At 42.6% G+C, this 24478-nt stretch overlaps 7 protein-coding genes and 1 pseudogene across 7 annotated transcripts; 5 read left to right on the top strand and 3 right to left on the bottom strand.

Annotated features, from left to right (window-relative positions):
- The first annotated feature begins 338 nt into the window (after positions 1-338).
- On the top strand, positions 339-755 carry LOC104939227 (histone H2B 1/2-like). The gene has a single exon (XM_010755732.3). The coding sequence runs from the start codon at positions 341-343 to the stop codon at positions 707-709; it is 369 nt and encodes a 122-aa protein (XP_010754034.2). The 5' UTR covers positions 339-340; the 3' UTR covers positions 710-755.
- A 1355-nt stretch (positions 756-2110) lies between these two features.
- LOC113746529 (histone H1-like) lies at positions 2111-3153 on the top strand (annotated as a pseudogene).
- Positions 3154-5742: 2589 nt separating this feature from the next.
- On the top strand, positions 5743-8159 carry LOC113746528 (zinc finger MYM-type protein 1-like). Its single transcript, XM_027282545.1, has 3 exons — positions 5743-5936; positions 6067-7853; positions 7953-8159. Exons 1-3 carry the CDS (start codon positions 5870-5872, stop codon positions 8157-8159), a joined length of 2061 nt encoding a protein of 686 aa, XP_027138346.1. The 5' UTR covers positions 5743-5869.
- Positions 8160-9572: 1413 nt separating this feature from the next.
- On the bottom strand, positions 9573-10037 carry LOC104939727 (histone H3). The gene is given in 2 exon segments (XM_010756279.3): positions 9573-9669; positions 9671-10037. Coding segments are annotated over 2 exon segments (408 nt in total). The 5' UTR covers positions 9997-10037; the 3' UTR covers positions 9573-9587.
- A 281-nt stretch (positions 10038-10318) lies between these two features.
- LOC104939726 (histone H2A) lies at positions 10319-10768 on the top strand. Its single transcript, XM_010756278.3, has one exon. The coding sequence runs from the start codon at positions 10367-10369 to the stop codon at positions 10751-10753; it is 387 nt and encodes a 128-aa protein (XP_010754580.3). The 5' UTR covers positions 10319-10366; the 3' UTR covers positions 10754-10768.
- Positions 10769-12206: 1438 nt separating this feature from the next.
- On the bottom strand, positions 12207-13294 carry LOC113746577 (histone H1-like). The gene has a single exon (XM_027282790.1). It carries the CDS (start codon positions 12848-12850, stop codon positions 12248-12250), a length of 603 nt encoding a protein of 200 aa, XP_027138591.1. The 5' UTR covers positions 12851-13294; the 3' UTR covers positions 12207-12247.
- A 1409-nt stretch (positions 13295-14703) lies between these two features.
- LOC113746580 (histone H4) lies at positions 14704-15094 on the bottom strand. The gene has a single exon (XM_027282793.1). It carries the CDS (start codon positions 15060-15062, stop codon positions 14751-14753), a length of 312 nt encoding a protein of 103 aa, XP_027138594.1. The 5' UTR covers positions 15063-15094; the 3' UTR covers positions 14704-14750.
- Positions 15095-22129: 7035 nt separating this feature from the next.
- On the top strand, positions 22130-24121 carry LOC104922962 (histone H1). The gene is given in 6 exon segments (XM_019257969.2): positions 22130-22199; positions 22202-22348; positions 22351-22539; positions 22542-22634; positions 22637-22727; positions 24028-24121. Coding segments are annotated over 6 exon segments (684 nt in total).
- Positions 24122-24478: the final 357 nt, after the last annotated feature.

Raw genomic sequence — 24478 nt, 5'->3', positions numbered from 1 at the left:
ACGTAAAACAGTTTTGAGAGGAAAGTTTGATTTTGCAAGAGGAGTCAGAGGTTTTGTAAATGCTGATTGAAGATGAGGTTTTGTGTTTAATGTTTTAAAAAAATGGAGCAAGGTTTCAGATCTATCTATCTATCTATCTATCTATCTATCTATCTATCTATCTATACGCTGAACCTTCACAAGCACGGCAGTTCAGGCGTAGGGTCGTGACAGATGGTAGTTGACGCATGCGTCTTATGCACAACTCAGCCAATCGTAGCCGAGCAACAGCACAGCCTCATTTGCCTCAAGACATAAATAAAAAGCGTTCCGATGCCATGAATAACTCAGTGAAACAAACATGCCTGAGACAGTCAAAGCGCCGAAGAAGGGCTCCAAGAAAGCCGTCTCTAAAGCCACCAAGACCGGTAAGAAGAGGAGACGCACCAGGAAGGAGAGCTATGCTATCTACGTGTACAAGGTCCTGAAGCAGGTCCACCCCGACACCGGGATCTCCTCCAAGGCTATGGGCATCATGAACTCCTTCGTGAGCGACATCTTTGAGCGCATCGCCGGAGAGGCCTCTCGTTTGGCTCACTACAACAAGCGCTCTACCATCACCTCCAGGGAGATCCAGACCGCTGTCCGCCTCCTGCTGCCCGGTGAGCTGGCCAAGCACGCCGTGTCTGAGGGAACCAAGGCCGTCACCAAGTACACCAGCTCCAAGTAAACTCGCTGTTTACCGCGACAACACAAAGGTCCTTTTCAGGACCACCCAACACTTCAACTAAGAGCTGTATTCTAACAATGAAACCACAAAAGCCATAGTTATTATAATGAATCTAATAAATGACATTGCACTAGTGTTCTTGCATTTCATTGTTCACCTCTAGGCCATAATTGAGTAGGTTTTCTGACACATAAGTAAAGTCTATTAGGTTACCTAGACTAGATTTTTATGTTACACTTGGTGATGTTGAACCATCTTTGTATGAGCAAGCATCTGAAGCTTAAGTAATTTAAATTAGGGGTGCTTTGTAATACTGAAGTTAAATTCAGTGATTAATTGCCTGAATGAGAACATAAGGTGCATCAAGTAAACTGGTACAACTGTGAAGTGTACTTTAAAATATTAAATATTGTGGGTTGATGAAAGCAAGGATGTTAGGAATAGCTTATGTTTGCAGGCTCTCTGGCTTCTAAAAATTGGGAGTTTTTTGTTGGAAAGCAAGTAACATGAAAATTATCACCATAAACAAATTCAGGTGGGTGCTTATGCAAATTTATTTTATAGTTCATATCTTTAATGATTTAACTTTTGACAAAAGGAAACCATGCAGAGATCAGATATACATTTTCTTATCAGTGTCTCTGAAAATTGACTCAACATGTTTTCAGTTTCTAAACTTAATATGTATTATATCGTTTTACAATTCTGTCTAAATGCACTACAAGTACTATTCGGGCAGGAGGAGTGTGCATTTAATTTTACTAATTGATCCACTGATAATGACTAAAGTGTTGAACTGAAATCTGAATTTGTTTAAAATTTAGTCCTCAGCAGAAGAAATGTTCACAGCACCATAAGCCTCGGCCATCCTCAGTGTGTTTACTGCTACCAGAATAACTTCTGTTTGCTGTCTGCTGTTTGGGGTCATTTTGGATCAAACTTCTTATTTTATACTTTAATTTATCTCATCCCTGAAAAGAAACTGCTGAGTTACCCTGAGTTTTTTTAACAAAGTGTAAATCCTCAATTTTAACATCCGGCGTATTTTGTTGTGCGATACACGATGAAGCTTTTAATATTCAGGCATAATAAATTGTGAAACATAGTAACTGTATATTAATTTATCCGTAATATAATTATTAACAGCTTATTTGTATTAAATAATAATCCTCAGCAGAAGAAATGTTCGCAGCCACGGTGAGCAGCTCTGATATGAAGTCTGGCACCATAAGCCTCGGCCATCCTCAGTGTGTTTGCTGCTGCCAGAATAACTTCAGTTTATTACAAAGTGATCGTCAACAGATGGTTGTTTTTACTTTGAGTGTCTGAACAAACATGTGGGGCAGCTGGAAAACGACTTTTGATGGAGCTCTGTAGATCTAAAAACATTTTAGGAGAGAAATGAGTGTGAAAAGTCGCCGCGCAGAGCTGGTCACGACGGGGAATGTGTGAGGTTTGGAGGCTCCCCAAACAAAATGCAGAGAGCATCAGAGCTCTACATGACCTGAACATGAAGAGACACAAGTCCGCTATCGGCTCCCTTCACTGTCAGCCTTCAGCTCTTCTCCCACATTTAGTTTAGAGTGTTTTATCGATGAGGAGAAAACACAAGTGGCACGGCGTTCAGACTGCACAGAGGAGCCACGGGCTGGGTTGAGTCTCCACGGTTCTCATGGTGTGTTTAAGTGCAGCCTCGCTGCTCTGAGCTCTCCAACAGTCCAGTCACACTCTCGTGTTGTCCTGAGTACGAACGGAAGACAAGATGGCAGAAGTAGTCCAGCTCCAGCCGCCGCTCCGGCTAAAGCGGCCAAGAAGAAGGCGACCAAACGAAGAAGCTGGCCCCAGCGTCAGAGACCTCATCGTCAAGTCTGTGTCCGCATCCAAGGGCGCAGCGGCGTGTCTCTGGCCGCCGTCAAGAAGGCTCTGGCTGCGGAGTTACGATGTGGAAAGAACAAGGCCCGCGTTAAGGTCGCCATCAAGGCTCTGGTCGCTAGGGGACTCTGGTCCAGACCAAGGGCACGGGGCATCCGGCCTTCAAGATGACAAGGCGGCTGCTGAGCCCAAAGCCAAGAAGCCGGCCAAGAAAGCCGCTCCTAAAGCCAAGAAGCCCGCAGCCAAGAAACCCCCAAACACCCAGAGCCCAAGGCAGCAGCAGCAAAGAAGCGGCAGCCAAGAAATCCCCCAAGAAAGTCAAGAAGCCCAAGGCGCAGCAGCCAAGAAAGCAGCTAAGAGCCCCAAGAAGCCCACCAAGACCCCAAGAAAGTGGCACCCAAGAAGGCCCCTGCAGCCAGAAAGCTCCCGCTAAGAAGGCTGCCAAGCCCAAAGCCAAGAAGACGCACCCAAGAAGAAGTGGCTGTCCTCAATCAAACCAACGTCCTCACACAAAAAACGGCTCTTTTAAGAGCCAACAATCATTCAAAAGAGTTTATCTAGAATACTTGTAGTGAAGCACATTGTGGTGTTACTTAATTTAGGGGGGGTGTGTGATATCACACACATATACACACACACACACACACCACAACTATATATAATATATATATATATATATAATATATAATATATATTATATATATATATATGGGGGAAAAAATGGTTAAATGCTATTATACAATTGGATTTTCAAAAAAAAAAATTCTTGGAGGCACAGAGAAATATTATAAGAGTTTATTATTCATGTTACTGGTAAACTGCTGATATTTTACGGAATGGCTGGGATGTTTGTGGAAAACTCAGGATCAAATTATAACATCTTGTTATACCTGAAACGGTAAACGGCATTTTATTCAATGTTAGCAATGACTCCTAATGTCAACTGACATGCATGCCATGAAAACAGAAGTCATTTGAGTGTCATTGATGAGTCAAGGAAAAAAAAAAGTCTTTATTTCCTTTATATTTAAAATGTCCTGTCAAAAGGAAAGTTTAAATAACAAAATCAGTACAGAATTAATATCAGGTTACTCATTGATATTGGGTGGCTGCAGCACATTGTTAAACTTTTCCTGGCATTTTCAGTTTTTGTCTATTTCACCTCTCATCAAAGAGGCTTGTTCTGTTCTTATTGACCAGTGGGGATACCCAGCCTTAGTGAGATCGTTAACCAGGCCGTTTTTTTCTACTTGGTTTGTTAGTGCTTCTTGTTGTTGTGACGACTGCCATCTGAGTTGTTAAAGTCACCTGAATCCTGGTGTGGACGACTGTCGTCACAAAAGGTGTGAATCGTTGTTCAGTATCCTGGAAGGGGATTAAAGGACAGGGTGATTGGCATTCTCTGAGGCCTCCTCCTCTGTTGAAAGATAAATTGGTGCACGATGGTGCAGTGGTTAGGTTCCTGGTTTTAACCTCAGCTGGGGCCATTCTGTGTGGAATTTGCATGCATCCATATGTCTGTGTGGGTTCTTTTTGAGTCCACAGTCCAAAGACATGCAGATAATAGGTGAATTGGTGAGAATGTGAACACTTGTTTGCCTCTGTGTAGTGCTGAATGAATCGCGATTAAGAAGCTAGCTAGGCTAATATAGCCAAAACAATGTGAGATGAGCATTTTAATTGCAGCATTATGTGTATAATTATGGGCTTACTGTATATTCGTCACATTTCTGTCACGAGGCAGTTGAAGGAGTGATGCTGACTGTGAGTTGTGAGAATATAATACTGTTGTACTCCAGTGGATCACCTGACAGTACTAGCTCTGAACTCAGGTGAGTATGGGCTGCTGTCCAGTGAGGGGTAGTGGGGCTTGTTAGAGATGCATGTGGTGCACACAGACTGAACTGCAGATGCATGTAATGTAATGACTGTAAGAGAAATACTGACATGCAGGTTAACCTAGTAACTTACTCCCAAGCGTTGCAGATCTTTTTTATTTGTTCGTTTTTGTGTCCATTTCATTTATTTAATTTAATTTCTATTAAAGACACTATAGCCCATGCTATCCACTCTTATATTGAGCTTTAGCCTTTTAATACTGTATTTGGAAATCATTTCTAGTTTCTACATTTCACTTTGTTGAATATCACTTTTATTTGCAATGATTTTTTTTTTTTTTTTCTGCAGGTACTATCACCTGAGTGTTTTATCTGATCTCAGCAGGGCCGGTCTTAGCTATGGGCAATGTGGGCGGCCGCCCAGGGCGCACGAGCGCCCAGAAAAAAAAAAAGAAAACTCGCCAGTTTTCTATACCGCTCACCAAGAGAGCGGAGAATGCGCCCGGCGCCCCCCCAACGCCGACCCGGCGTCCCTAACTTGCGACTGCAGAGGTTGGCAAGGTGGAGGGGGGGCGGGGGATAGACTGATCTCAGGCGGCAGGCAGGCCAACACAAACTGCTTCAAATAAATAAATTGTATTTCATTCCTAGAATTAACATAGACCCATATATCTACATGTAATTATTGGGTTATGTGAAAAATGTAATTTAAAAAAAAAAAAAGGGGGTTCAGTTATCTACGTGACCTCACGTGGCGGTTGATTGACGGGTGAACGACGGTAAGGTACAGTGGTTAATGACGAGTGTAATGTCGAGTCATTATCTTCATAATGGACGAAAGTAAAAAAACAAGTAAGCTATCAGGTGCCCAGTTCAGAAAAAGAAAAAAAGAAGAAGAGGAGAAACGGGCCAAAGATAAAGGTATGCAGATTTCTGTGAGTGACATAAGGGACATCAGCTATAGGCTGTTTATTAGCCTCTTGCCAATATGTTGCTATTAGCCACAGAAGATGACTGTATTTGGTCTACTTATTTTTGCTGAACTAGCAACTATTAGAATTGACATCATGTCATGCAACTAATTTCACCCATAGGCAACCTAGTCTGTGTTTGCAAAACAAGTGCAAATTTACATAGACTGTGGAATGTTTTATTACTGTACACTTATGCTAACTTAAACAACTTCTAATATACATTGACATGACATTTTGTAAGCTACATGTGATATAGCTTTTTAAATCATTTGTAGTGTGTTATGCTTAGTTTATAGGATTAACAAATGTTATTAAAATGTGCATCATGGTAATTTTAATTGGGTATCTGATGCATGTGTGATGTGAGTGTGATCTAACTTACACATTGTATTTCAGGGGCACTTCTGAAATATTTTGGAGCTGGAGCACCCACTGGCCAAAATGAGGAGCCAGGTGCTTCCACAGCAGCCACAGACATGGCCATGGAGTCTGATGAGGAGCCATCTACCTCCTCAGCCACATGTTCCTTACATGATTTCTCAGGTGTGTGTATACATGAGAGTGTGTGGGGGTGTATGTGTGCGTTTTTGCATGTTTTTTTTTACTTTTGTAAACACTATAAATGCTGTGAATGACATGTATACTAATGACAATATCATTTTCTCTTTATTAGAAATGCCTCAACCAGAAACCCCTCCCAACCCTGTGCCTGAAGATGAGCCCCTCTCTACGGACCCTGCAAACTGGCCTTCAGTTCCGACTGACAGAATTCGGACACAGCTGGTTTGCAGAGGACCAAGTGAGGTACCTGCTGACTTTGTTTTTCCAAGGAATGAGTTGGATGGAAGAAGTTGCCATCACCAATATTTCAAAAAGACATTAGTTAATGGTGAAAAGATTCCCAGAAGCTGGTTAGTCTATTCGGAGAAAAACAACAGCCTTTTCTGCTTCTGCTGCAAACTCTTTTCTAAGAGGACAATGCACTTAACAAGCTTAGGCCTGACAGACTGGAAACATGCAAGTTCTCTGCTCACCTCTCACGACAACAGTCCAGAACACCTCAACTCCATGAAAGTATGGAAAGAACTGTCAGTCAGGATAAAAAAGGGGGAAACAATTGACAACCAGGAGATGGCACTTCTAGAGGCTGAGAAGATGAGATGGAGAGCAGTGCTGACCCGTTTGACTGCGATTGTGCAGTCTCTGGCAGTGAGAAATCTGGCACTAAGGGGAAGTACAGAAACATTGTTCACGCCATCTAATGGCAATTTCCTCAAAGAGGTTGAACTGATGGCACAGTTTGACCCAGTAATGAAGGAGCACCTTAACCGGGTCCAAAAAAGTGTCTCTGGTCACACCAGCTACCTCAGTCACAGAATACAGGACGAACTGGTTAATTTGATGAGCAGCAAGATAATTTTTGAAATGGTGAGTGACATCAAGCAGGCAAAATATTTCTCAATTATTCTTGATTGCACACCAGACATCAGCCACACCGAACAGCTGTCAGTTGTAATTCGTGTGGTGTCACTGACACGAGAGGAGAAGCCCTGCATAAAGGAACATTTCATGGGGTTTCTGGAAGCAGAGGATTCAACAGGTCTACATTTGGCATCTCTCATTTTGAAGAGACTAGAGGAGCTCAGAGTTCCTTTTGAGGACTGCAGAGGACAGGCTTACGACAATGGAGCAAACATGAAAGGGAAAAATAAGGGTGTTCAAGCCAGGCTTCTACAAATGAACCCAAGAGCTCTTTTTGTGCCATGTGGGGCTCATACCCTGAATTTGGTTGTGGCCGATGCTTCTAAGGCTTCCACTGATGCCATGAATTATTTTGGCATCTTGCACAAGCTTTTCACCCTGTTTTCAGCCTCCACTCAGAGATGGGCCATACTGAAAAAACATGTGGGCATCACTTTGAAGATGTGGACTGACACAAGGTGGGAGAGTAAAGTGAAGAGTGTTGAGCCCCTGAGATATGAGGCAGCTGCTGTGAGAGAGGCACTGATTGAGGTGAGAGATCACACTAAAGACCCCATCATTAAGGTTGAGGCCCAGTCCTTGTCGGAGGAGGTGGGATCCTTCCGCTTCAGCATCTGTACAGTGGTGTGGTACGACATCTTGAGCCAGACACACGATGTGAGCAAGTTGATGCAGTCTCCCAGCATGCAAGTTGATGTAGCAGTCAGTCTTCTCAATAGGGTTGAGAAAGATCTTCAAAGATACAGGGCAACAGGCTTTGTGACAGCACAGATGGCAGCCAAGGATATCTGTGAAGAAATGAATGCTGAGGCTGTTCTGCAACAGAAGAGACTGAGGTCCACAAAGCGTCACTTCTCCTATGAGGCATCTGATGAGCCTTTAAGTAATGCTCTGAAGAAGCTGGAGGTCACATTTTTCAATGTTGTTGTTGATGCTGCAGCTTCAGCTGTTCAGGAAAGATTTTCCACACTGCAGAATGTGAGAGAGAAGTTTGGAGTGCTCTCTAATTTCAAAAACCTCCCAGACAATTAGCTGCAAAAAGAATGTGAGACCCTGCAAACCACACTGCACTTTAAGGGACACTCAGATGTGGATGGCAGAGAGCTTGTGCAGGAGCTGAAGAACTTCCCTGACCTCCCATCACAGGAGGGTCTCTATGGACTTGCCATCATCAGCATCAATTATGCAGTTGCAGAACAGATATCATATGATGATGTAATCGACGAATTTGCATCAAAGAAGGCTCGAAAAGTTTTAGATGGCACTTCACACCTGTACTTATAGTTAGGGTGAAAAATCTGCTACAGTCTGGAACTGTATTTTTTTGTAGTTATTTATTTTATTGTTTATATATATATATATAGCCAGGACGGCCCCTGGATCTCAGTACATTTATCTTTCTGATGATGTGTCTCAAAAATTGGAAACCTCTATCTCATCATTCTGCTTTCTATCTGCAATGAATTAATATTTTTTTATTGTTTTGAATGTTTTTTACTACCATGGTTAATAATAACCATGGTTATTTTTTATTTCTGACAGGTAATGGCACTGGATTAGGACCAGGCAATATTGTTTGTCATAATTTAACAATGTAATGTCATTTCTGTTTAATTTGCATAATAACTGAGCTATAATATCATGGCATAAAACTGTGTGCTAAGTAATTATTTTTGCTAACATTGTTTAGGTTATTTGCATATTCACATACCTGTCCTGTTTTGTGTCAGCTCCAGGGTGTTTGACCAAAAACATTCCAGGAGGTACAAACACCAAAATAAACATTGACGGTTTGTGCAAAGTATTTTAATTGCAGATATTTTACTATATATCGTCCTCCCTCTACTTCGCTACTCCATTTGAATTTTGCTATTGGCTGATTCTTAGAGACGTTGCAGGAGACAAGACAGATGGTGGCACCAATCAACCCCTCCAACATGCGCTATAGATATTTTACCCACATTTATGTTCAGAAATTATGTTCAGTGATTATTAGTCCATGTCTGGTCTTGATTATGTTTTTCTGTCACACTTAATCACTACATGCCTTAAAAAGTTGCTTTTACGGTTTGCTCCAAGGTTTCGTTAATATTTAAGTTATCTGTGCTTCAACTAGGTCATATTATCAGCAAATCTAGGTATCTTGTCTTTTAAGCCTGATGAGTCTGACAAAATTACTGTTTTGCAAAACTGTATGACTGCCACTAGGAACCGGATGGCTAGCAACTTACACATTGAGGTGCTTATAATTGCTTCCACTTGTATAGCCTCAAAGGTTGCTTAGTGTATTGCATACTGAAAATCTGTACTCAAGTGGAAGTACTGCTACACAATTCATTCACCCATTCATGCACTGAAGGCATAGCCTTCAGAGGCAAATTGGGGTTCAGCATCTCGCCTATAAATACTTTGACATGCAGACTGAAGGAGCAGGAATGGAAACACCAATCTTCTGATTAGTCATATTTAAGTAAATAAATACATACAGTACAATTCTATAATACTTCTTGCATGCTGTGGCTGCTTAAGTCTTGTTACTAAAACTTATTTCAGATGCAACCCCCCCCATCCTTCTCCTTAAATGGTTACCAAAAAAAAAAAAAATTTTTTATTAGTAAATATTAATTTAAACACAGCAGAGGAGTAAGTTCTTTAGTGAGGAGTGAGGTGGCTCTTAAAAGAGCCTTTGTGTTTGAGGGATGAGCAGACAGTTTAAGCGCGCTCTCCGCGGATGCGGCGGGCCAGCTGTATGTCTTTGTGCCTGCTGGTGACTTCTTGACGTGGCTGGCGGCAAGGTGGTGGTCTCGAAGAGGCCGACCAGGTAAGCCTCGCTGGCCTCCTGCAGAGCCATGACAGCGGAGCTCTGGAAGCGCAGGTCGGTCTTGAAATCCTGAGCGATTTCTCTGACCAGGCGCTGGAAGGGCAGCTTGCGGATGAGCAGCTCGGTGGATTTCTGGTAGCGACGGATCTCTCTCAGAGCCACGGTACCGGGCCTGTAACGGTGAGGCTTCTTCACGCCGCCGGTGGCCGGGGCGCTCTTACGGGCAGCCTTGGTGGCCAGCTGCTTCCTGGGGGCTTTGCCTCCGGTGGATTTACGAGCGGTCTGCTTGGTTCTTGCCATCCTTCTTTCTTTCTTTCTCTGAACAGGAGAAAAGTGTAGTAAAGAGAGGAGACACGCTGCTCTTAAACTGTGAGACCGGCTGTGAAATGGTGACGCTGCTTCAGACCTCCGACTCCTGATTGGTTAGGGGCTCCTGCTGGAGCTCAGCGCCGCCTTCAGGAGCGACCCACCGCCCAAATCTCCGCTGCTTATTGGCGGAAAATCAGTTGAAAGAAGTCCGCCAAAATCCAAAGCGGCCCCCTCTGTAGAAACCTGTTTTCTGGTTGGTCTGACAAGACCCCCTCCTCTCGTTCCCCGACAATATAACCGAGGGTTGTGTCTGTAGTCGCCACATTTTCCCTGAGTCGTAACTTCAGAAAGTAACCTAAAAATGAGTGGCCGAGGCAAAACCGGTGGCAAAGCCAGAGCTAAGGCAAAGACCCGCTCCTCCCGTGCCGGGCTTCAGTTCCCCGTCGGCCGTGTCCACAGGCTGCTGCGTAAAGGCAACTATGCCGAGCGTGTTGGAGCCGGTGCCCCCGTCTATCTGGCGGCCGTGCTGGAGTACCTGACCGCTGAGATCCTGGAGTTGGCTGGAAACGCTGCCCGCGACAACAAGAAGACTCGTATCATCCCCCGTCACCTGCAGCTGGCTGTCCGCAACGACGAGGAGCTCAACAAACTGCTGGGCGGAGTGACCATCGCTCAGGGCGGTGTGCTGCCCAACATCCAGGCTGTTCTTCTGCCCAAGAAGACAGAGAAGCCCGCCAAGTCCAAGTAAACCTGCTCACTGCTGGAAACAAAACAAAGGCTCTTTTAAGAGCCACTACACATTTTATCAAAGAGTTGTTTCTCGTGTCTGTGACTCGCCATTAACTTTAACAAAAGTAAAAGGTTTCACTTTTCAAAGTTAACCGTTAACTGTTGGCAACCTCCATGAAACTCCTTTCTACACCACAATATTCCAAAATCGGACCTGTAACAAAAATATATTTAACAGTACTGACTTTGTATATCCATTGCAAATACAGTAATGCACAAGAACATAGTGACTAGCAGTAAACTCGACTAAAATATCACCTACTTTTGGCAGGATATGAGAATGTGTTCATATTAGACACTGCAAGAGAATACAGGGTGCACGTTGTTAAATTGTTTTCTATGGGGTGCGGTTTGTAAAGCGGCTCGCGCTGAAAGCTTTTCTTGAAGAGTACTATAAGTTTTCAGTGTCATTTTTATGAATGGTGCGGGACTTAGGACCTGTAGGCACTATAGCCAGCCACACTTCGACTGATCTGTCATTTTCACGGGTGTAGGATCTTCTACACCCGCTCGCCAAAGTTTCTCCAAACGTGTTAGTTATTCTAGGTAGTTGTTATCACGATAATCCATGTTTAAGAGTCAGTTTCCCCAGATAAAATGGGTTTTATTCGTTATTTGCCACTATAAACACGCTCTGACCTCCTCGAGCTTTTATTGTGGTACTTCCGGTTACCAGCATTTGAATTTGCATATTAGCTACATATTTAGTTTCACCCGAAACATTTAGATTTTACATTTAACATTTGGATTTAAATATTTAAAATATCTCTAAGTTCACAAATACTGTTCTAAATGTGCAAAAAAGTGACTATCAAATGTTTTCTATTGATATGAGCATGTGTAGATGAGCTCTTGTGTTCCATCGTGACAATACTGTAACTGTCATTCATTTTCTACAGTCTAATTTAATTGTATGTAGTTTTTGACCTGTGTTAGCAGTTATTTATTTTACTTTAATAGTTTTATATTCATAAAAAAATCAGATTTGGCTTACAGGTCTAATTTTAATGTTTTCTGTCTCATGCTGCTATTGGCTGAGTGAATTTCACTGAAAATCCAACAGTATCTATCTGTAACGGATTCATTTGGAAACATTGTATTTAATGTATCCACTAAGTATTACCTTGCAGCCTATACCTTCTATTTCTTCGGTGTGGCTGTTAGAATAAAAGTAGTAATATCCAAAAGTGTGTTGGTAATCTTGTGTATTTCCTGTCAAACAACACTAGAAACAAAGATAAAGGGTGTCATGTCGACAGTCTTGTCAATTTGGCATCAATACAATGCATTTATTTAATTGAATAGAACTAACTAGTCCTAATAGTAGTGAGTAAATTGGCATTATTTCTATTAGCAACAACAAACAGGAATAAACTCTTTATGAATGATGTAGTTGGCTCTTAAAAGAGCCGTTTTTTTTTTTGTGAGGACGTTGGTTTTGGTTGAGGACAGCTCACTTCTTCTTGGGTGCTGCCTTCTTGGCTTTGGGCTTGGCAGCCTTCTTAGCGGGAGCTTTCTTGGCTGCAGGGGCCTTCTTGGGTGCCACTTTCTTGGGGCTCTTGGTGGGCTTCTTGGGGCTCTTAGCTGCTTTCTTGGCTGCTGCGGGCTTCTTGGCTTTCTTGGGGGATTTCTTGGCTGCCGGCTTCTTTGCTGCTGCTGCCTTGGGCTTCTTGGGTGTTGCGGGTTTCTTGGCTGCGGGCTTCTTGGCTTTAGGAGCGGCTTTCTTGACCGGCTTCTTGGCTTTGGGCTCAGCAGCCTTCTTGTTCATCTTGAAGGAGCCGGATGCCCCGGTGCCCTTGGTCTGGACCAGAGTCCCCTTAGCGACCAGAGCCTTGATGGCGACCTTAACGCGGGCCTTGTTCTTGTCCACATCGTAACCTCCGGCAGCCAGAGCCTTCTTGACGGCGGCCAGAGACACGCCGCTGCGCTCCTTGGATGCGGACACAGACTTGACGATGAGGTCTCTGACGCTGGGGCCAGCCTTCTTCGGTTTGGTCGCCTTCTTCTTGGCCGCTTTCGCCGGAGCGGCGGCTGGAGCTGGAGCTACTTCTGCCATCTTGTCTTCCGTTCGTACTCAGGACAACACGAGAGTGTGACTGGACTGTTGGAGAGCTCAGAGCAGCGAGGCTGCACTTAAACACACCATGAGAACCGTGGAGACTCAACCCAGCCCGTGGCTCCTCTGTGCAGTCTGAACGCCGTGCCACTTGTGTTTTCTCCTCATCGATAAAACACTCTAAACTAAATGTGGGAGAAGAGCTGAAGGCTGACAGTGAAGGGAGCCGATAGCGGACTTGTGTCTCTTCATGTTCAGGTCATGTAGAGCTCTGATGCTCTCTGCATTTTGTTTGGGGAGCCTCCAAACCTCACACATTCCCCGTCGTGACCAGCTCTGCGCGGCGACTTTTCACACTCATTTCTCTCCTAAAATGTTTTTAGATCAATCAGAGCTCCATCAAAAGTCGTTTTCCAGCTGCCCCACATGTTTGTTCAGAGACTCAAAGTAAAAACAACCATCTGTTGACAGTCACTTTGTAATAAACTGAAGTTATTCTGGTAGCAGCAAACACACTGAGGATGGCCGAGGCTTATGGTGCCAGACCATTCTGCTGAGGACTAATATTTAATATAAATAAACTGTTATTTCTACTATTACGGGATACATTAATACACAGTTACTCTGTTTTATAATTTATTATACCTGAATAGTAACACAAGCTTCATCGTATATTGCACAACAATATACGCCTTATGTTAAAATTGAGGATTTACACTTTGTTTAAAAATCTCAGGGTAACTCAGCAGTTTATCTTTTCAGAGATAAGATAAACAGTTTGATCCAAAATGACCTCCAACAGCATTGATGCAACTGATTATGAAAAGCATACAGACACTCAAAGAAATATAAAAGTTAGTTAGTATCAGTGGATCACTTCTGGCTTGGGTCATATAGTGTATTGCATTTAGGGCAGTGGCACAAAGTAATAATACATTATATTAACATTAAAAAGGGGACAGATGTTGAGGCACTGATATGTGAAGATATAGTTTACATTACACATAGTATGCAACAAAAATACTGCTACTGTGACTCCTTCCAGCAAAAGCAATAGAGAGCTATATTAGAATACATTACATCAAAACTAGAGCCTGTTTCTATTTTGACATAATGATGTGAAAAATTACAGAGACCTATAGTTTGCCTTTTGTGTCTGAGTATCAAGCTGAAAAGTGTGATGGTGCCCAGAAACAGCAGAGGATCTGCACAGAGTGTGGATTTGTGGTTTACACTCTGTACCATGATTCACTTAACTCATTTTCTCACAGCTACATATGAGCCATTGATGCACTGAGATGTTATTGTAGAAATCCAGTCTTGAATTAACAAACTGAACTAAGATCAGTCGGTTTCATAAAACTGGTTTAAGGCCGATGTGTGCAGACTCAAGTCGTGTCAAACATGGTTTATTTTGTGACCTTGAAACACAATGTTTGCAGATACAAATCAATATGGAGAGTAAAGTACTGCAAGAAAGCAAGAGAGATTGAGGTAGTGTTGTATAACAGCAGCTTAGAAATCAGACTGTCAGAAGTAAGACCAATGTGTGGCTTCAGTGACAGTAACTTAAGAGTAACACGAAAATGCAACTAACGTGAACGTAATGGGAGATAAGTGAGTCAACTCAAATTTTCTTTCTTTGGAAAATTCTAAGTTGAACACATCAGCTAAAGAGATGTGGATTTAAAAAAAAAAAAGACCAACACCAATTATCAGGAGGTTCCCCTCCAGCAACAGCTCTTTTCAGTCATACAGAGACATTGTGCTGATCTCCAGTGTTCACGGACAACATAAGCGTGTGCACATGTGTAGTTTGATAGAAAGGGAAGTCGCTCTTTAAGAGAAAAGTGTGTGGCCCTTAAAAGGACCTTTGTTTTTAATAAAGAGAATAATGAGTTTAACCGCCGAAGCCGTACAGAGTGCGACCCTGCCTCTTCAAAGCATACACCACATCCATGGCGGTCACGGTCTTTCTCTTGGCGTGCTCGGTGTAGGTGACGGCATCACGGATGACGTTCTCCAGGAAAACCTTCAACACACCGCGAGTCTCCTCGTAGATCAGACCGGAGATACGCTTGACTCCACCACGGCGAGCCAGACGGCGGATAGCGGGCTTGGTGATTCCCTGGATGTTATCACGGAGAACTTTACGGTGACGCTTGGCGCCTCCTTTACCGAGTCCTTTTCCTCCCTTGCCTCTTCCACTCATGTTTACTGTTCAGATGGTTATTGTACAATAATAACTGTCTGCAGTATCCCCAGATATTTACAGCTTGTCTGAGGACGTAACAGAAAACAGAGGCGGACCTAGTGTTCTTCTTCTTTGGTCTTTAATGAAGGTTGATGGTTAACTCTTCTGCGCCACCTACTGAACAACATCATGAATCAGGGACAACGTGTCTCCAGTAAGACTTTTAAGTAAAAAGAAAAGCTCAAGTGAAAAGGCATTAGAGTTATTTACCTTTTCACTTTATAGTTAATTCCGAATGAGCTGTTTTCATTTAGTCATGTGTAAATCTGGCTCATCCAGCTTCGACCAAGCTGACATGTGTCAGTTCAGAACCTCGGACAGCGACAGCCCCATAAGCCTCACAGGAGAAGAGGACAGGAAGCTCTACCTGGCCATGCTTTGATCCTACTGAAAGGGCCAGGCCATTTTGATTATTAATATTACTTATTATTTACAACTATTGAATTGAATCACATGGCAAAACCTTAATTTCACATAACAAAAATTAAAACCAGGCCTTGCACATGTAGTTTCAACCTTTACAGTTTCATGGGAAGGAGGTAAGAAACCATCCAAGGTTGTCTCTCTGCCACACAGAGAGCAGATGAATCACTATCTATCTCTGCAGAGTCATTGTGGCTGAGAGAAACTTGAGTGGAACATGGTCGAAAACTTCAGAGTCCCACTAAGGAGCTAAGGAGCAAGACACTGGCCTGTGTCTCTGTATGCCCAGGAACCAGGGCCGGTCTTGAAAAAAAAAAAAAAAAAAAAAACTCGCCAGTTTCTATACCGCTCTATTCCACGTCAATGTTAGTGGAGTGGGCGCCCTCAATTTATGTCAACTTACTGCTGAGAGTCATAGCCTACAGGTTGGTGTGTGTTCAGAAGAGCCACGGGGAGGGGGGCGGGGGATGATGATTCCAGGCGGCAGGCCACACACACAAAACTGCTTCAAATAAATTGTATTTCATCATAGAACTAGAAAAATTTCTAAAGAAATTTTGAGTATGCCTGACTCTGGCCCCGTCGTCCCCATGCATATTTACTGACACTGCTCAGCAATTCAGTACTAGAAAAGAAATTTTGAGAGTGACGAGTGGGTTTGCTGGGGGTCTGTATCCAAAAGCACACCTCAACAGTCATTTTTAACATGTTTATTTAACACAGGAGCGCTAGCGTTTACGTGCTAGCAATTACATTAGCCTTTTTAGGTAGCAGTTAGCATTACATGTTAACATTAGCATTTTAGCCTTAACATGTTAACGATGATGGACTAGCAGTTAGCATTAGCATGTTAGCCTTAGCATGTTAGCATTAGCATGTAACACTTAGCATGTTAACGCTGATGGGCTAACAGTTATATTAGTGTAACCCTTCTGAAGCAGAGAAAAGTATTAGTATGATAATAAAACTTGAACTAATGGCCCAGAAAGAAACAGAAGATTTAAATTCGGCTACAAAGCCGAGGTGTAACCAACCGATGCACATGAACGACACGACACTGTGGCTCTTTTTGTTAATGAGAACATGCTCCCCTATTTTAATATGAAGCTGGGGAGAATAATAAACCACATGAAATACATACAACAGCCTTACCCGGGGTAGGTATAGAAATATAAACAAAATAAAAAGTTTCGCAGCTGTGCGTGTTTTTTCTTTATTGTTCTGTTCACTTCACTATATCTGCACCTTTAGGTGTCAGTCCAGCCACACGATTGTGTGGTGTGTGGTGTATGTGTAAGTGAAAGTGAGCAAAAGGATTAATTCCGCGGTGTACGTCTACGATCCTCCAGGGTCCAGCTCGCCATCACCCATCTCTCTCTGGCTCCGTCCTCCAGACAGGCTCTATCGAAATCCAAGGGTTTCCTCAAAAAACCTGACCTAACAATAAGTTAGGATCAGACATATTACTTCAATTTCTAAGATCCTTAAACTAGAATCACTTTTTTACATTGTCTCTATATCTGTAGGAATAAGTTCTTTACCTAAACTTGTCTTGAAAAATAAATCACAAATTCTCAGTAGCAAAAGGTAAAATAATTTATAAGTATAATTCTTGGATTACCAACTGATTATTTTTCTATACAAATACCAGCCCATATATATATGCTATTTTAATAGCAATTAACATATTAATTATCACAAATAACATAATGCTTAAACTCTTGTATGTTCACAGTAAGAACCATAACTTTAATGTGCTTAAAATTAACAAAATTGAGTCACAGTTCCACCCACATAGCACACCTCATAACTTCAAGTAAAAGCTAGACAAAAATTGTTACAATCAAGCTTATTCATCAATCTTGGTGTGACTAATAAGTAGGATCAAACATATTACTTCATATTTCTCAGATCTAACTATGAATTCACTTTAAAATTGTCTCTATTCTTCTGTAGAGAATAAGGTTTAACTAAAACTTGTATTGCAAAACTAAGATTCACAATTTCTGCAGTAGCAAAAGGTAATAACTTATAAGTATATTATGATACCAAATGATTATTTTTCTCACAAGTGTACAATCACATATATATATGCTAGTTACATAGCAATTAAACAATATTATTATCACAAATAACCAAAATGTAACAACTCTTGTAATGTTCACAGTAAGAAGAACCATAACTTATGTGCTTAAAATAACAATATGAGTCACAGTCACACACATCGACACCAACTCAATTAAAAGCTGTAACAAATTGTACAATCAGAGCTATATTCATCAAATACTTGGTGTGACTAGCAGTGCTGTTAACCCCGGAAGCTAGCGCGCCGATATTAGCATTGAGGCTAGTGGTTAGCTCAGGACTTAGCCGTTTAGCTTGTAGCATTAGCGTTTTAGCATTAGCATTAGCCAGCAGGACGATCTCTCACCACTGCGATTCTTCACCCGAGCGAATCCTCCAACTGCACTCCTGCAGTCGTGGTCGTCCGGGAGTTCCTCCTTTTAGTTTTTAATCATTTTTTTTCAGTTTATCCACTTTTCTGTTTTCTCCGTGCCTGACATTAAGACCGTGTCCAGAACATGCTTCCTCTTGCTCCTTCTAGAGGCAGGGGTGTACAAACTGGTCCACAAAGGGGCCGGGGGTGGCGGTTTTCCTTCCAACCAAACAGCAGCACACCAGACTTGACTCATTTAATCAACGTGATCTCAGTCTTCAGAGAGTTGATTGGTCAAACTGTGTGCTCTTGGTTGGTTGGAAACTAAAACCTGCAGCCACACGGCCCCTTTGTGGACACAGTTTGACACCCCTGTTCTAGAGGCTTCGGCGAAAAGTGAACCTGCGTCAGGTGGGATACGACTGCATCTGCTCCTCCAACTGCGTGTGTGTGTGTGTGTGTTGTGTGTGTGTCTGCCTGTTCTGTCTGCCTGTGTGTGGTGTGTCTGTCTCTCTATCTATGTGTTTGTTGTGTTTGTGAGAGATGCATGCTTGAGTTTGCCAAGCACCAGGGTGAGCTGCAGGTCAGAGTAATTAGTCACAGGTGCTGCATGCAGCCTGTCTGTCCCCCCTAAATGCACAGTATATGTCTGAATGATCCCCCTCGAGGTGGCAAAAAAAACCTATGAGGTATGCATCAAACCAAAATCTGAAATGACCAGAAGAATGTCGTCTTGTGTATAATGTCTGTGCCAAGTTTCCAGGGCGGAAATTATATAAACTTTGCCGTAGGAGTCAAGAAAGCACAATTGCTCCCTAGCTCCTTTCAGAAATTCTATCCTCAAAATAACATTGAGTATATGAGGCTTTGGTGGGGAGTGGATAGTCGTCCAATCAGCCTGTATGGAGCCAAAACTATATGTCTGACAGCTTTGGCAGGCGAATGTGAGTGATACAACAAATTTTGCTACGTTTCTATGTATAAATCGTGTCTGTAGTGGGCATTTAGTCCACGGTAGTGAAATCCGTTTTATTTTTTCACTGATTTTTCTCTCCCCTCTCCACTCTAGCGATGACATCACTCCACTCTAGCTCTGTGAAAGTTCTCGCAATACACACCCATCATTTTTTGGCTTCGTTTTTCTGGATTTTTGGCAAAACCGTTGCCGAAACTCTTAGAAAAGAATAGCCATCAATTCCCGGCCGGAGCCGGTCGTTTTGATACCCGTTTTGTGTATGTGCGACAAAAACTCTGGGGGAGAACGCGAACCGAAAAAAACACGGAAGAAACGGAAGACGAATAATAAGAATAAGCCCGAGAGGTTTTAAAGAGTGTGCTCGGGCACACTCAATTAACATAGACCCTATACCTACATGTCTAATTGGGGTTAAGTGAAAAAAAAAAAAATGTACAGACCTCACGTGACTCCGGTTGATTGACGGGCGAACCACGGTGTTGGCAAAGGTATAGTCGTTAATGATATTGAGTCTTCATCATGACCAAAGTAAAAAACAAAAAGCATCGGGCCCAGTTCAGAAGAAAAAGAAGAAAAAGAAGAAGAGGAGAAAACGGCCAAAGATAAAGGTATGCAGATTTCTGTGAGTGACATAAGGGACATCAGCTATAGGCTGTTTTATTAGGCCTCTTGCCAAATGTTGCTATTAGCCACAGAGATACTGTATTTGGTTTTTAGTTTTGCTGAACTAGCAACTATTAGAATTGACATCATGTCATGCAACTAATTTCACCCATAGGCAACCTAGTGTGGTTTGTGTTTGCAACACAATTGCGAATTCACACAGACGTCCTCAATGTGGAATTTTTATTACTGTACACTATATGCTAACTTAAATAACTTCTAATATACATTGACATGGCATTTTGTAAGCTACATGTGATAGATTTTTAAATCACCTACGTTATGCTTAGTTTATAGGATTAACAAATGTTATTAAAATGTGCATTATGGTCATTTTAATTGGGTAACTGATGCATGTGTGATGTGAGTGTGATTTAACTTACAAATTGTATCTTAATTTCAGAGGGCACTTCTTAAATATTCTGGAGCTATTTACATTGGTGTTTATATACTGTACTTCCTTTATTGAGCGGCACCACCTAGTATCCACTGCGCTTATTCTTCTTCACTTATTATTATTATTTTATGCATTTTTTCGGTTCGCTACTTTCTTTTCTCTCTTTCACCAAATGGTTTTTGCCAAAAATCGCCCAAAAACACACCAAAAAAAGAATGGGTGGTATTGCGAGAACTTTAGAGAGCTAGAGTGCGTGATGTCATCATTAGAGTCGAGAGGAGATGGAGACGATCAGTGAAAAAAACTAAAACATATTTGACTATCGTGGGCCTCAATGCACCCACTACAGACACGATTTATACATAGAAACGTGGGAGGAAAATTTGTTCGTCTCATCACATTTGGCCTGCTAATGCTGTCAGATATTATGGGTTTTTGGCGGGAGATGCAAAGATTCGGCAGCAAACACCCATTGACAGCCCCATAGACTCCCATGTTAAAAAGGCGTGGAAATTTTCTGGAGGAAAAGCAGAAGTAACGCTCCTCTGAATTGCTCCCAAGAGCACGTTTCTTTCACTCTTTATCAACACAAATGCCTATGTAGACGTTCAGAAAGGGCTCCAGCCTGCTTCAGGTTAAGCTGGTTCAATGATTGGACAAACAGTTTTGGCCAGAGATCCTTCCGTTCGAGGGAAGGTCTCAGCATTTTACTCTCTGTAATCTGGCCGGATTCCAACTGAATTCTAAACGGTGCGTAATAGTGCTCTGCGGATTAGAGTTGGTCTGGTTGCTTGGCAACCTCAAGCCTGCCTGAAGGAGGAGAGGGGGGAGGGGCTGCACCCATATGCTCCCAAATTAACTAGTTTTTGATTCACCTGAGTACAATGGGAATGACCTCCCAGGACTTCCCGGTCCTACCATCATGACCTCATCTTACATATTTTTAACAAACCCCATATATATATATATATATTTTTTTTTATTTTTTTTTAACTTTTAAATAGAATATTTCTCTTGTGACTTCTCTAGTGGTCTCCCTATTAAATTTACAGTTTTTATAATTTATTTTAATTATTATTTTGTTGAGGAAGAAATACACTGTCAATTATAATGGTATCTTTAATTTTCCCCATTTCTGAGCTCCATTTCTGATTTCAGCTAGACCCCCCCCCCCCAGTTTGTTCGCTGCAATCTTGTTGTTAATAATTAGACCAAGGATTTGATTTATTTCTTGATCTGAATATCAATGGTTTCTTCTGTCAAGTCTCACGTCCTATCCAGACTCCTTCAGTTTTATATTGAGTTAAGTGTCGCTTGGTGCTAGTTCAAAATGATTAGATACTTAGATATAGATACTTAGACTTTTCCAGAGGGAGACCCCCCTCATTTCTATAATCCATCCATGATATTATATCACAACTGATAGTGACGAGTGTTGAACTGAATCCCTACTGAATCCTAACATGCTAACATGAGTTTGTTCATTAATAGCAGAATTATTATTGTTCAATTTATATTAATTTAGCTGTCAGCAGAAGAAATGTTTCACAGCCACGATGAGCAGCTCTGATATGAAGTCTGGCACCATAAGCCTCGGTCGGCCTCCTCAGTGTGTTTGCTTGCTACCAGAATATAACTTCAGTTTATTTACAAAGTGATCGTCAACAAATGGTTGTTTTTTACTTTGAGTCTCTGAACAAACATGTGGGGCAGCTGGAAAACGACTTTTGATGGAGCTCTGATTGAATTTGAAAAACATTTTAGGAGAGAAATGAGTGTGAAAAGTCGCCGCGCCAGAGCTGGTCACGACGGGAATGTGGAGGTTATGGAGGCTCCCCAAACAAAATGCAGCAGAGCTCAGAGCTCACATGACATGAACATGAAGAGAACAAGTCCGCTATCGGCTCCCTTCGCTGTCAGCCTTCCGTCTTCTCCCACATTTAGTTTAGAGTGTTTTATCGATGAGGGATAAAACACAATGGCACGGCGTTCAGACTGCACAGAGGAGCCACGGGCTGGGTTGAGTCTCCACGGTTCTCATGGTGTGTTTAAGTGCAGCCTCGCTGCTCTGAGCTCTCCAACAGTCCAGTCCACCTCTGTGTTGTCCTGAGTACGAACGGAAGACCAAGATGGCAGAAGTAGCTCAGCTCCAGCCGCGCTCCGCGAAAGCGGCCAAGAAGAAGGCGACCTAACCGAAGAAGGCGGCCCCAGCGTCAGAGACCTCATCGTCAAGTCTGGTCCGCATCCAAGGAGCGCAGCGCGTGTCTCTGGCCGCCGTCAGAAGGCTCTGTCTGCCGGAGGTGTTACGATGTGGACAAGAAACAAGGCCCGCGTTAAAGTCGCCATCAGGCTCTGGTCGCTAAGGGGACTCTGGTCCAGACCAAGGGCACCGGGGCATCTGGCTCCTTCAAGATGAACAAGAAGGCTGCTGAGCCCAAAGCCAAGAAGCCCGCAGCCAAGAAAGCCGCTCCTAAAGCCAAGAAGCCCGCAGCCAAGAAACCCGCAACACCCAGAAGCCCAAAGGCAGCAGCAGCAAAAAGCCGGCAGCCAAGAAATCCCCCAAGAAAGTCAAGAAGCCCAAGGCTGGCCGCAGCCAAGAAACAGCCAAGAGCCCCAAGAAGCCCACCAGAGCCCCCACCAGAAAGTGGCACCCAAGAAGGCCCCTCAGCCAAGAAAGCTCCCGTTAAGAAGGGCCAAGGCCCAAGCCAAGAAGGAGACCCAAAAGAAGTGAGCTGCCTCACTCACAACTAATGTCCTCACAAAAAAAACGGCTCTTTTAAGAGCCAACCACATCATTCATAAAGAGTTTATTCCTGTTTGTTGTTGCTAATAGAAATAATGCCAATTTACTCACTACTATTAGGACTAGTTAGTTCTATTCAATTAAATAAATGCATTGTATATTGATACCAAATTGACAAAAGGGTTGAGAGGAAATTGCAGTTAAAAAGTGCAGAAAAAATAAATAAGGAGTACAGCAAAAAATAATAGACGCGCTGCTCTACCCCGACCTCTCACTCTTCCTCTCATCTCACCGTCCCTCTTCCTCTCTCAGCAATGGTTTCCATTGTTGTAAAAGAAAAAAAGATGCTCACCTGTGCTCTTTTATTGCTTACTTCCTGATTCAAGTGTTAAACAATTCTATAACACCTGTTTGGCCAGGTGGCACATATAGTGGCCAATGAGCTCATGTAGTTGTCATTTTCAACGGCAGTGTTTTGAAATTGTGAACATGTGACTTTATGTCAGATCGTTGTGTCTTATGCAGAGAACCGCGTTCAGTACACTTAAAAAGTGCCACTTCGAATTGCAAAATGTCTCACAAACTTGTCCTCCACTTTTCTCTGCGATACTGTGATTCTTGTTCAACAATCATAGAGCATGTTCTTGTCCATGGACCGACAATGAGGGAAGCAGGACTTAGAGCGCAACCCAATTTGAGATGATTTTTTGTGTCTATAAGGACATTCAGAGAAGAGAACAGGTACAGTACATTACTGTATTTTTGTAACTGCATATTTACTTTTTGTAGAATTGCAATAAACAAATTGTATGGCCTTGAACATTGTGCTTTCCATTTGTTTACAGTATGAACTGCTCAATAGATTTTGACTGGTTGCAGGTTCATATCAACAAAGAACAAGAATCACAGTATCGCAGAGAAAAGTGGAGGACAAGTCTGTGAGATGCAGGGTACAGTACTGTAAAAATAGGGGTACAAGGGTGAGGAAGAACAAAAAAAATGCAAAGAGCCAAGTGCTACCAACAGCTTGGATGAGTACACAGAGTCTGTGATGTCATACATCAGCTTCTGTGAGGACTGCTGCGTACCCTCATGCACCAGGGTGAGCTAAACTCAGACAGCTTGGCCAAGGTTGGCCAAGGAAGAGACTTTCAGGAGTGGGGATAAGGACAGATTTACAGAGGCGAAATGCAAGTTTAGCAAGGTGGTGAAAGAGGCTAAACTGTACTGCTGTACTCTGAGAAGCTCCAACATCACTTCTCAGCTCGACTCTGCATCTGTCAGGAAAGGGCTCAGGAAGATCACCAACTTCAAGCCTAAAGCCCCCCACTCCATCAACGATCAATGCCTGGCCAACGACCTGAAGTTTTACTGCTGAAAGACAAAGGGACAGTCCTGTAACCAACGGCACCTCCCCTCAGTTCCAGTGTATCACTTCCACCTCCCCCACCTCAGCAGGAGCCTGGGCACCTTCACTAATGCCCAAATAATTGACATTGCATTCACAACTCTATGCATACTGTGAACATTTGCACATTGACTATACTTACTCAGCTGTACTGCTCTTCTTATTTTTACTTTTAACATACTTTTTTAATACTTGATTTTCTATCTTTCTTATATTTAGAGAATGTTTGACATGCTCCAACAACAACAGAACAAATTCCTTGTATGTATAGAAAACGTACTTGGCAGTAAGGCCTTTTCTGATTCTGATTCTGCTTTAATAACATCA

This window comes from Larimichthys crocea, chromosome X (assembly GCF_000972845.2).
Source record: "Larimichthys crocea isolate SSNF chromosome X, L_crocea_2.0, whole genome shotgun sequence".
Lineage (NCBI taxonomy): Eukaryota > Metazoa > Chordata > Actinopteri > Sciaenidae > Larimichthys > Larimichthys crocea.
The sequence above is the reverse complement of the archived record's forward strand: the minus strand, read 5'-3'. Positions and strand labels throughout refer to the sequence as shown.